Source organism: Babylonia areolata, chromosome 3, assembly GCF_041734735.1.
Source record: "Babylonia areolata isolate BAREFJ2019XMU chromosome 3, ASM4173473v1, whole genome shotgun sequence".
In the NCBI taxonomy this organism is placed as follows: Eukaryota; Metazoa; Mollusca; class Gastropoda; order Neogastropoda; family Buccinidae; genus Babylonia; species Babylonia areolata.
The window spans coordinates 63,626,641-63,639,692 of NC_134878.1; the positions used below are offsets into that span (position 1 = coordinate 63,626,641).

Here is a 13,052-nt window from a genome sequence, read left to right on the forward strand (position 1 = left end):
GTTCCATTGTCCTCACATCCAGTGTTTCATTGTCTTCACATCCAGTGTTTCCCAAGAGGGACAGACACAGAGGAAGGGAGGGAGGGACAGACACAGAGGGAGGGAGGGAGGGACAGGGACAGACAGAGGTAGGGACAGACCCAGACAGATAAACAGACGGGACAGACCCAGACAGATAAACAGACGGGACAGACAGACAGAGGAAGGGACAGACACGGACAGACTGACAGAAAAAGGGACAGACAGAGGAAGAGACAGGCACAGAGGAAGGTAAAGAGGTAGACAGAGGTAGGGACAGACAAACACAGACAGACAGACAGACAGACAGGAAGGGACAGAGAGACAGACGAAGGGATATACAGTGTGACAGAGGAAGGGACAGACAGACACGGAGAGGTACAGGCACAGACAGACAGAGGGACAGACAGGAAGGGACAGAGAGACAGACGAAGGGATATACAGTGTGACAGAGGAAGGGACAGACAGACACGGAGAGGTACAGGCACAGACAGACAGAGGGACAGATACAGAGACAGACAGACGAAGCAACACAGAGGAAAGAGACAGACAAACGAAGGGACAAACAACTGGACAGACAGAAGGAGGGACAGACACAAGGACAAACAGAGGAGGGCTCAAAGACAGACAGGGGTAGGGACGGACAGACAGACAGACAGGCAGACAGACAGACAGACAGACTGAGGACAGCAATGGTCCTGATCGAAGCCGGGTTTCATTCTCGCCCACGAGCCGAGCCGAGCCCAGCCCCAGGTCTAACCTACATCCTTCATCACCACCCTCACCTCACCTCACCTCACCTCATCCACCACTCTTCCTCCATCACCATCACCCACCCATACCCCCGTCAGGAAATAAAGTGGCGGAAAAGGGGAGAAGTTGGCGGGGGGGGGGGGGGGGGCTGCGAGAAGGAGGGGGGAGGGGGGGGGTATGTGGAGGTGTCGGGGGGGTAACGTGTGGGGGGGGGGGAAGCTTTAGAAAGAGGGAGCCGGCTCTATCGAACTGACCGGGGCTGAATGGCCCTGCTGAAAATGTGGGACGATCTCAACTTCGGGTGTGTGTGTGTGTGTGTGTGTGTGTGTGTGTGTGTGTGTGTGTGTGTGTGTGTGTGTGTGTGTGTGTGTGTGTGTGTGTGTTTTACAACAGTAGCACTCGTTCTCTCTTTCTCTGTGAACTCTATCTACTTCTCTCTCTCTAACTCTCTCACTCTGAATCCTAGTTCCACACTGGGTAGAATCTCTCCCTCTCTCTCTGAGGTTTACTTGTATTTTACAAGAGTGAGACTCTGTGAAGTCCTCTTTCAACAGTCGCTGCCCAACCCCCAACCCCCACTTTTTTTTTTCTTTTCTTTTTTTTCTTTCTTTCTTTTTTTTCTTTTTTTCTTTTCCTTTTATTTTCCAAGAGGGTAAAACCGATAAAAAGATCTATGTGTGTGTCTGTGTCTGTGCCTGTGTGTGTCTGTGTTTGTCTGTGTCTGTGTCTGTCTGTGTGTTTGAGTGCCTGCTGCCCGTTTGTCTGTGTGTACGCGTGTTGGGGAAGGGTGCGCAAGTCAAATGCCATCGAGACTATGACTATGAGTCAGAGGGTAACGACAAATCATCTATAAAGATTTTGGTTCTTCTGGATTTTTTTTTTTAATTTATTCTATAAAACTATGAATCTATTAAAAGATATTCTATGCCCTCCTCTTTCCCCTCCTCTCTCTCTCTTTACCTCTTTCTGTGTGTGTGTATGTGTGTGTGTGTGTGTGTGTGTGTGTGTGTGGGTGGGTGGGTGTGTGTGTGTGTCCCTCTCTCTCTCAATCTACTGATTCACACTTTCTATTCTTGGAATCCACATGAAAACGATTAACGCTCTCCCCGTTCTAAGCACCTCAAGAATCGAGGGGTGGGGGGGTGGAGGGGGGTGTCGACTCATACATGTTTTTCTTCTTTTTCCCCCTTTTTTTTTCTGTGAGTCGGGGTTTTGCCATCTAACTCACCAGGTGGTGACTCATGATTCCATCCTTGAACCTAGTGGTTCAAGTTTCGTTGCGCTCCCGATAACTAATCCAGTTTGCTGTTCTCATTCCTGAGCCAGTCTACAGGGCGCCGTAGATGAGTGGTAAAAGCGTTCAACTTTTCACTCGGAGCTTCCTGGGTTCCATCCCTCGCATCTACGTCTGGCGGGTTAAGAGTGGGTATCATTTTGCTCCCATCTCCCAGGTCAACATCGGTGGCAGCGCCTTTCCCCCCCCTTCCAAGTGCATTCACAAGCAGAAGATCAAAGGCACGTATCAAACATCTGTGTCAGTGTTCGGTGAGTGGAAACAGGAACGCACCCAGCAACGGAGTATGGCTGCCTACACGCTGTAGGTTATGCTCGCAAAAAGTCTACTCGCAGATACGAGTGAACGTGTGACTTTTCAGCCCATCAAGGCAGGTCATCAGTGAATCACTTTCTTTTAACTCCTCTGCTCTGATTCTGGCTACCAGTACTCTGTGCCTCTCGCTGTCCCACCACCCGTCTTCTTCACTGCTTTGCGCATTCTCTGTTCTTGGCACAACAGCGACGTAGGCAATGTCCAGATGTTGTACCACAGCCAGTCTGGCAATAGTCCACACTTGGTACTCTACAATCCAAAGCAATGCAATGTCCGCTCTTAAGTACTTTAATATTCAGGCAATGTCCGTGCTCTTGGCACTTTAGAATTCAGGCCAATGCAACATCTTGGTACTTTAATATTCAGACAAATGTCCGCTCTTGGTACTTTAGAATTCTGGCAATGTTCCCATCTTGGTACTGTCGAAATTATTGCTACGTTCGTTCTTGGTACTTGAGAAAACCAAGCTATTGTCCACACGTGGCACTGGCTAGTGTAACTTGAGATATCCTGAGTTCCACTCCACTTCAGGCCGAGTCCACACTTGGTACTCATTCGCTCACTGCCCAGACCCGGAACCCGAATCGTTCATCACTGACTGACCAGCGTGACCTGCTGGTCCTGATCTGGCGAGGCTTTAGCTGCGCCCACCGGCCGGTCACTGACCACTACTGCCATGATGGAGACAGAGGAGATGGGGGTGGAGGTGTAGGGGTGTGTGGGGGGGGGGGGTGGCGATCAGGGGTCCGGCGGTCCCTGAAACAGTACTCCGTCAATGGCTGTCACCGAGGGGCCCCGAGTTCCCTTCCCCCCCCCCACACACACACCCCCTACCCCACGTGCCCCACACACCACCCCACCCCTCCTCTGAATCACAAGGCCTGGGTGAACTGGGGGTGGTAGAGGAGGAGGAGGAGGGGGGGAAGAAGGGGGAAAGGAGACGAAACGAAATGAAACGAAACGAAATTTTATTTGATCAGGGTTCTGAGATAAGCACACGAACAACTCTCCCCTTTTCCCCCACCCAGTCCGAGGGTACAAAATCAAGAAGAGAGGGAAAAAAAAAGTGTAAAAAGTGAGCAAATTGTATAGAGAGAAAAGAGAGGTAGGAAGAGGGAGAAAGAGGGGGGAGAGAGAGGGGGGAGAGACAAAAAGAGACAGAGACACAGAGAGAGAGAGATGGCTAGACAGATAGTTAGATACATACATACATAAACAAGAGACAGACAGAGAGACAGAGAGAGAGAGCGAAACGTTTAAATACTTATCACAAACAGCGAGAGAGAGCAAGGCAAAAGGGAGAGAAGTGACAGAAAGACAGGGCGAAAGGGGGCGGTGGGGGGCGGGGGGGGGGGGGAGGGGGTAGAGAGAGACAGACAGAGAGAGGGGAGAGAATGAGAAAAACGACACGTGATTCATGTGGTGCTCTGACCACCAGTCCATCCCTCACCACTTTCACAACTTCGCATGGGAACTGGTTCCATGGAAGCACTTACTCAAGAACGTCTGTCTTTGATATAAAATAATAACAACAACAATAATAATAATAATAATAATAAAATTTTCATAAAAATAAAAAGGGGAGGTGGGGGGAGCGGCGGGGGGCAAGTCTGAGAAACAGACAAACGTGGATCCATAAAGTGATAAACAGAGATAGACCGACACAGAGGAGAACGGAAACACATTATAAATAATAACGGGACAGTGAAACAGAACGGAAAGAGATTGAGGAAGAGAGAGAGAGGGGGGGGGAGCGGGGGGCGGAGGGGCACTGGTCGACCATTTTCCCCTATTAGAATGCTCCCTCCACTGTCTCTGAGATAGAGAGGGGGGGGGGGGAGGGATTTATTCATATATAGGCCAAGGCCCCATATGAAGGGGTATGTGAACATAATATAATGCAGACAACATAATGCGAGAGAGAGAGAGAGAGAGAGAGAGAGAAAGGAGGCATCCAGCCGGACAGGCAACAGGTAAAGCGCAGACAGAGAACCTCAACAACGCTCTGAAGGGAGACTCATCACAGATTCAGCACACAATCTTGGGATGTGTGTGTGTGAGAGGGGTGGGGTGGAGATGCGGAGGAGTGAAGGGTGAGGGGGGGGGGGGGCGGGGAGAAGGAGGGGTGCAGGAGATGGGGGGGGGGTTGGCGTGGGAGGGGGGGGGGTCATCTAGAATCCAGACGGTCAGCTTAACTGCATTTCCCGTACGGTTATTGAGGGTCACTCCAGTTCAGCCTCCCACCCCTACCCCTACCCCCACCCCCACCACCACCACCTCCTCCTCCACAAATGCTCGTTTACTGCGTGGTCAACGCCCGATGGGACAGACTAACGACACTGTCCGTCACAAAAGTCCATCAGGATGATGGAACACACAGCCCCAATGTCCTCAACTAATGCTGTATTCCGCGCAAGGTCTCTCTCAAACACCGCGGTGTACTGCTGAGAACTGTTGGCTTGTCTCTGCGCAAAGAAAATGTCGTCGCCGGGGATGCCGTTTTTGTGTCATTGTTTGTTGGTGTCTGGCGGGAGTGTGTATGTGACTGTTTACCAAACCACGGAGGATTTATTCAGTTTGTTGTTGTTGTTGCTGTTGTTTTTGCCAGCACCCACACTCCGATAGCCTGTTGCTGCCGTGCTTTACGTTTGACGTTCCGTTGAGTGCTTGTCGGTTTGTTTTTGACAAAGTGGTAGCTTCAGAACGATCACTAAAGCGGGTGTGTAAACTTCTTTTTTTTTTTTCTTTTGATTCCTGCTTGAACACGAGTTTCAGCCCAATCTTTAACGTACGTTGACAGCTTGTCGGACTGTTTTGGCAAAGTGCTAGGTCAGAACCATCACTAAAAAAAAAAGCAGGTACATAAACTTTTGGTTGCTGTCGTTAATTCCTGCTTGAACACGAAATGTCACAACATCCCAGCTCCATCCAAACCACACCGTCAGCCCCAGCTGAACCACGATCCCATTCCCAAATCAGTCCTGAAAATACCAACCCCCACCACCGACCGACCGACCGACCGACCCCAGAATAGCCCGGAATGAAGGTTAGCCAAATAGCGTGCACTTCTGCAGGGCACGCACTCACGCGCCACCCAAGTTGGTCATACCAATCATCTGATTACATGTCCCCTCACCCACCCACCCCCACCCCCAATCACCCACCCCCTCTCCCCCTTCACCCCTCCTCTCCCCTCCCCTCCCCTCTCCCCGAAGTCCCTGCACACAGGCCCAGACCACTGCACGGTCAGAGAGCAATGCGGGGGTGAGGAGGGGGACAACTCCTTCACTCCAAACGTTTTTAGTCCAACGGGTCAGATTTCAGGCATGGCCTCATCTTCCGGTCTGCCCTCTGTTCATCTACGTCCACCATAAAGAATTCACACACACATACATATATATATATATATATGTGTGTGTGTGTGTGTGTGTGTGTGTGTGTGAAGGAAGAAGAAAAAAGAGGGGGGGGGGGAGTGAAGTGAAGTGGAGGAAAGATAAGCACAAAATAAAATTAAACCAACAATGAAATAGTGTCTGGGTGGGTGAAACAAAAGAGGAAGGACGGTGGGTGGGGAACAAAGGAAGACAGAAAGAAAGAACAGAAAAAAAGAAGAAAAGGGGGGGAAAAAAAAAAGGAAATAAAACATACGAGCGATAAGTAGAATTGCGGATGGGGTGGGGGGAGGCAAAGAAAGGTAAATGGAAAGGGGAAAACCGAAAGAAAGAAAAGAAAAGAAAGAAAGAAGGAAAAAAAAAAAAGAAGAAAACCAATTAAACACTCCAGAAAAGCACAACAGAGATGAAGACACGCTCTGAATACACTCTCTCCTCCAGATACCCAACGTGTCTGCTGACTTCCCTTTTGGTGGGGGGGGGGGGGGGGGGCGGGGAGGGGGGGGGGGTTGGGCAAGACAGGAAAGACAGCAAAGGCAAAAACCAAAACCAACCAACAAAAAACAAAAAAAAAAACACGGGCTGGAAAGGAGATTTGGGCTCAACGGTGTTACTGTTATTCTGCCACCAACAAGCATGGTCCAAATCCAATCCGCCTTTTTTTTTTCTTTCTTTTTTTTTTTTTTCCTCTCCCCTGTTTCTCTGTGAGTCACCCCCACACGAAACAGGGACCAATCCACTTTTTTTTTCTTTCTTTGCCTGTTTCTTCGCCCCATCCCCCCACACAACCCCCTCCCCTTTACCCCCCCCCCCCCCGTCAGCCAAAATGGGGCTGGCCAGTCCCTCAGAGAACGCCTTGACAGCTGCGGACGACAGTAGCGTACACAGATATGTCTCGGGGGGTGCGGGAGGGGGGGACACCTCTGTGGAAACAGGCTGTTTTCCTTGCGGCAGGCTGAGTGGTGTGTGACGGGTTCGATAGAGACGGTTTGAGGTCGCCGTGACACTGCCACAACAGAATAGTTATGTTGAAAGGAGGTCAGAATGGATGGGGGGGAAAGGGGAGATGTCCAATGTTAGCATCCTCAATTATTGCACCTATTGGTTTCATTTCCATGCTTTGTGAGGGCGAAAAACGGAAAAGGCAAGATGGTGGCACGTTAGTTTAGTGACTGAATCCGCATCAAAATTAAGTCGAAGAACGTGCATGTACAAAAATGAGAGTCTAAATCCACTGAAAAATGGGTTACAACATCTACTAATGATAATATCGTTTCATACATGCACACACACACAAAAACAAAAAAAAATCGCCGATAAAACAGGTGCAATCATTTATGATGCCAAAACTGGACTTTACAGAAAGAGTTTCAATTCAAGGGTGGTCCAAGGTGTGCGGACTCATCCATATACCCCTAAATGAAGTACGACACGTAAATGAAATAAACATCTCGGTAATCATATCAGAATACAGAAGAAAGACGGGAAAGAAAGGACAAGAAAGGGAGGACAGAAAGAGTCAAAATCAAACCATGTTGCCGATTGCCCAGTCGACCACATGCAGGCCATTTCTGGGCTGGAGAATGAAAGATAGCGAGAAAGAAAGAAAGAAAGCGAGAAAGAAAGAAAGAAAGAATGAATGAATGAAAGCGAGAAAGAAAGAGTGAAAGAAAGAAAGTGAGAAAGAAAGAATGATTGAGTGAATGAATGAAAGAAAGCGAGAAAGAAAGAAAAAGAAAAATTGAAAGAAAGACAGCGAGAAAGAAAGAAAGCAAGCAAGCAAGAAAGGAAGGAAGGAAGGAAGAACGGAAGGAAGGTAAATCATATATATATATATATATGTGTGTGTGTGTGTGTGTGTGTGTCTGTGTGTGTGTCTGTGTGTGTGGCTCTGTGTGTATATGTGTGTGTGTTTGTGTATGCAGATATGGGTGTGTGAGTGTGTGTGTGTGTGTGTGTTTCAAACCTAATATTTTCCCTGCCTTTGCTGTGTGTGTGTGTGTGTGTGTCACTGCAGCTGGCCTTCGGGCTGGCCATGGTGTTGCCCTTGGAGGAGGACGTGCAGTTCGGCTTGCTGTGCACGGCCTGTGTTCCGGGCGGCGGGCTGGGCCACATCGCCGTCATCATCGGCGACGCCGACGTCCCCCTCAGCCTCACCCTCAACCTCATCAGCGGCGTCGCCATGTTGGGTGAGTGTGTGGGTGGGGATGGGGGTGAGGAGGTGGGGTGTGTGATGTGGGGGGTGAGTGGGAGGGGCTTGTGTGTGTGTGAGAGAGAGAGAGAGAGAGAGAGAGAGAGAGACAGAGAGACAGAGAGAAGGAAAGAGGGAGACAGTGAGTGTGTGTTGTCTTCAATCTCAAGGCCTCGAAGATAACGTCCATCTATTTGGTGCTTGACCACACAGCCTGACCAGCATGTTCGCTTATGTAAAGGTAAAATTTACAAAAAAAATTAAAAACCTCCAGAATCAACACCAAGAGTAATTCTTGCATTGCGTTGCCCCTGTTGCAGAAATGGAAACACGTAAAAATAACTCAGATTCAATCCCTAAACACCAAGAGTTACTCTTGCTGTGTTGTCCATGCTGCAGTCATGTAAACAGGTTTAAAAATAATAATAATAATAATAATAATAATTTTTTTTTTTTTAAATTTAAACAAACCCAGAACCAATCCCTAAACGACCCACACCAAAAGCAACTCATGCTCTATGCTGTGCCCCTCTGTCACAGGCACTGCTCCCCTGTGGATTTTCGTGCTGGGCCAGTACTTCCAGAGCAGCAGCACCACCACCAACAGCAGCAGCACCAACAACAGCAGCAGCAGCAGCACGTCCACTGACCAGCAGCTGGGCTCCCACGCCCTGCCGCTCTACAGCTTCGAGATCTGGCTGGCCGCCATCTTCCTGGCCTACGCCCTGGGGCTGCTGCTCAACCGCTTCCGGCCCGTGGCGGCGGAGATGCTGCTCAACTGGGTCATCCGCCCCTTCCTGCTGCTGGCCACCATCCTCTACATCACCGTGGGCGTCTACATCAACATGTACGTCTTCGAGCTCATCAACCACTACGCCGTGCTGGGCGCCGCCCTGCTGCCGCTGACGGGCTGCCTCCTGGGCTGCACGCTGTCCAAGCTGTGCCGCCAGCAGACCGCATTCGTCAAGACCATCGCCCTCGAGACCTCCAGCCTCAACTGCCTGACGGTGCTGGCGGCGCTGCGCTTCTCGCTGCCGGCGCCGCACGCCGACCTGGCCTCCATGGTGCCCATCTGGGTGCTCTTCACTATCCCGGGGCTCTACGTCCTGCTGGCCCTGCTGCAGAGCTTCTACAAGGCCCTGCTGCTCCAGTGGCGCCTGCGAAGGTGCGCCCAGCGGGCCGCCAGCGTGGGCAGCAAGGACAGCCCCTCCCCACACCACGACTACGACGTCGTGTCCGCCATCGTCAACCGCCCCGGCATCGCCGCCCTATCCGCGCCCCTCGTGGTGTCCGACGGCCCAGAGGAGGAGGCCGGCCACAGCGAAAAGGTCACCGTGTTATAGCCCCGGCCCCTGCGCGCGTGAGGCCCGTGTCATTCTGGATGCTGGTGTTTTGAATGGGACGAGTGCTGACACAGCCTGTGAAAGAAGTGAGTATCGGTGTTTCAAGGAACAGAAGCTGACACAGCCTGTGAAGGAAGAGTATCAGTGCTTCAAGGAACAGAAGCTGACACAGCCTGTGAAGGAAGAGTATCAGTGCTTCAAGGAACAGAAGCTGACACAGCCTGTGAAGGAAGAGTATCAGTGCTTCAAGGAACAGAAGCTGACACAGCCTGTGAAGGAAGAGTATCAGTGCTTCAAGGAACATGCGCTGACACAGCCTGTGAAGGAAGAGTATCAGTGCTTCAAGGAACAGAAGCTGACACAGCCTGTGCAAAAAAAAAAAAAGGGGGGGGGGGGGGGGGGGTACTGGTGTTTAAAGGAACAGAAGTTGACATAACATCTGCTGGTGGATACTGGTGTTTTAAGGAACAGAAGTTGACATAACATCTGCTGGTGGATATTGGTGTTTTAAGGAACAGGAGTTGACATAACATCTGCTGGTGGATACTGGTGTTTTAAGGAACAGAAGTTGACATAACATCTGCTGGTGGATATTGGTGTTTTAAGGAACAGAAGTTGACATAACATCTGCTGGTGGATATTGGTGTTTTAAGGAACAGGAGTTGACATAACATCTGCTGGTGGATACTGGTGTTTTAAGGAACAGAAGTTGACATAACATCTGCTGGTGGATACTGGTGTTTTAAGGAACAGAAGTTGACATAACATCTGCTGGTGGATACTGGTGTTTTAAGGAATGAGTGGTGACACAGCCTGTGCGGTAAGTGGGGTACTGGTGTTTCAAGGAACAGGTGCTGACATAAAACCTGCAAGTGGATACTGGTGTTTCAAGGAACAGTTGCTGACATAAAACCTGCAAGTGGATAGTGGTGTTTCAAGGAACAGGTGCTGACATAAAACCTGCAAGTGGATAGTGGTGTTTCAAGGAACAGGTGCTGACATAAAACCTGCAAGTGGATACTGGTGTTTCAAGGAACAGGTGCTGACATAAAATTTTCAAGTGGATACTGGTGTTTTAAGTAACGGTTGCTGACATAAAATCTGCACGTGGATACTGGTGTTTCAAGGAACAGGTTCCGACATAAAATCTGCACGTGGATACTGGTGTTTTAAGTAACGGTTGCTGACATAAAATTTGCAAGTGGATACTGGTGTTTTAAGTAACGGTTGCTGACATAAAATCTGCAAGTGGATACTGGTGTTTTAAGTAACGGTTGCCGACATAAAATCTGCAAGTGGATACTGGTGTTTTAAGTAACGGTTGCTGACATAAAATCTGCAAGTGGATACTGGTGTTTTAAGTAACGGTTGCTGACATAAAATCTGCAAGTGGATACTGGTGTTTTAAGTAACGGTTGCTGACATAAAATCTGCAAGTGGATACTGGTGTTTCAGGGAACGGGTGCTGAAATACCCTCTGCAAGTGAATACTGGTGTTTAAAGGAACGGGTGCTGAAATACCCTCTGCAAGTGAATACTGGTGTTTCAAGGAATGGGTGCTGAAATACCCTCTGCAAGTGAATACTGGTGTTTCAAGGGATGGGTGCTGAAATACCCTCTGCAAGTGAATACTGGTGTTTCAAGGGACGGGTGCTGAAATACCCTCTGCAAGTGAATACTGGAGTTTCAAGGGATGGGTGCTGAAATACCCTCTGCAAGTGAATACTGGAGTTTCAAGGGATGGGTGCTGAAATACCCTCTGCAAGTGAATACTGGAGTTTCAAGGGATGGGTGCTGAAATACCCTCTGCAAGTGAATGCTGGTGTTTCAATGGACGGGTGCTGACATCATGTTGGGAGTGTTGACTGGTAAGCTGTGGGTGTTTACGTTACACACTGTGTAATCTAACCCGTCAATCAATCGATGGGCACAGACATCCATTTTTAGTCTCTGTATGCTGACGTATCAGCAAAAAGGTGCTGGCGTTTCACAACCAATGTTTCTTTATATATAAAAAAAAATAAAAAAATAAATGTGGTGTGACGTTTCAAGTCGCGGATCAATCTCTGGCGTTATATCATCGACTGACAACGATGTTGTGCACGTTGAAAAGCCCCTTTGTGCCAAGGAACAGATGCAAAGCAAAATGTTTATTCTCACTGGTACTCCATGACAACGATGCTTTCTTGCAACAACAACAACAACAAAACTACAATGCAATGTGGACGTTCGATGCAACTGGGTGTTGTCAACAGTTCTCACATTCCTCCGTTTATGCATGTCTGATGAGAAAATCACACACTCTGTGAACAAACAAGTGATCCCATACCGCTTCACTGGTGCCAAACCATGTGTTCTGCAAAGGTGCAACAACACTTGAAACCAAGCACTGAACTTCTGAAGAAGGAAAACAATTTTAAACAACTGCTTTTTTTTGCGGTCCAATGCATGTTAACTTCCATCGTTTACACTGTGTATACCGACGCCTGACAGTGGAAACAATTTCATGCCAAAGGAAAGGAATATATAAAGTGTGTATGTGTTTGCGCACCCGCGCGCGTATGTGTGTGTGTGCGTGTACGTGTTCACGAGCTTACTTCCAGATGTCTGCGAGGAGGAGTGATTAAAAAAAAAAAAAACACTTAACCTGTAAATAATCATTCCCTAGTCTGGCACAGACTTATGCACCGCTGTATTTTGCACTCGGGTACATGTATTGTATATATAGTTATATATGTAACTCTCTCTCTCTCTCTCTCTCTCTCTCATTGTTGTGATAAAAGTATATTCCTGAAGTCATGTGATGTGTGTCATGTGAATCACAAGACAAGCTTTTGTCACGCATTTTCCCCCACCAGCAAAACCGGTTAGTCTCCCCATTCCACTCAAACGAGCCAGCACTGAGCAAGAAATGTATGACTCAAAAAACAAAACAAAAAAAAGGGTGGGAAAAGTGTACCTCTCTCTGGAAGGATGGGAGCGAAAGCGTCACTTGAAGAACAGAATGGTATGCCGAGCCAACAGTTTATAAATTGTTGGTCCATGATTTAATGATCAACACTGTGCTTTCCCTTTGCTCCAGTCACGTATGGAACATCACCAACATTTGCACTTCAGTGTAAGCAACCCGTTTGTTGTTGTGTTTCAAGCCATCGCTATGACCCTTCAGCGCTTTTTCATTACGGGGGTATCTTGGCAAATGTTGACAAAAAATACAAATAATTTAACATAAAGTCAACAAGCAAACTATTAAAAAAAAACTGTGCAGTTTCAAGGGAAGTTCCAATTTTCTTTTACACCATTCCACACCAATATATGAACGAAAGGAGAAAAAAAAACCCACCTTATACGCAGATATGGGGGGACGAGTTGGAAGAATAGCAAAAGAAGATGAAGAATTCATGAATGGTTATATATGTTTCAAGCTATCTTAATTAAATCCTTGCGTTATGAAGAATCAGCGAATCATATTTTTTTTATCATACTTGCCATTTATCGCGCAGATACATTCCCAAAGTTTGGACGAAATCAAGCATATTTGCACTCCACACATCTTCGCTAACATAGTCTACTTCCCTAAAATTAATCAGATTGGCACATGGGGGTGTGAATGTAAACAAGTCACTACCACATGTTCACCATAGCCACAGATCAGAGAACAAGACCTAAAGATAAGGTAAACTATCCTTTCTAAACATCACGGAACATCAGTTGTTAAAATCATCCAATAAACATACATCATTTTA

The 13,052-nt window shown here is 48.1% G+C and overlaps 2 protein-coding genes across 2 annotated transcripts in view; one reads left to right on the plus strand and one right to left on the minus strand.

Moving 5' to 3' along the window:
• Positions 1-9,421, plus strand: part of LOC143280673 (ileal sodium/bile acid cotransporter-like) — a 32,320-nt gene extending 22,899 nt beyond the window's left edge. The window contains exons 2-3 of the mRNA XM_076585409.1: positions 7,790-7,961; positions 8,504-9,421. Of these exons, the coding sequence (XP_076441524.1) occupies positions 7,790-7,961; positions 8,504-9,306 (975 nt within the window). The 3' untranslated portion in view covers positions 9,307-9,421. The remainder of the gene's footprint in view (positions 1-7,789; positions 7,962-8,503) is intronic.
• Positions 1-13,052, minus strand: part of LOC143280189 (trafficking protein particle complex subunit 13-like) — a 185,232-nt gene that overhangs the window by 161,256 nt on the left and 10,924 nt on the right. The gene's annotated exons all lie outside the window — the stretch shown is intronic.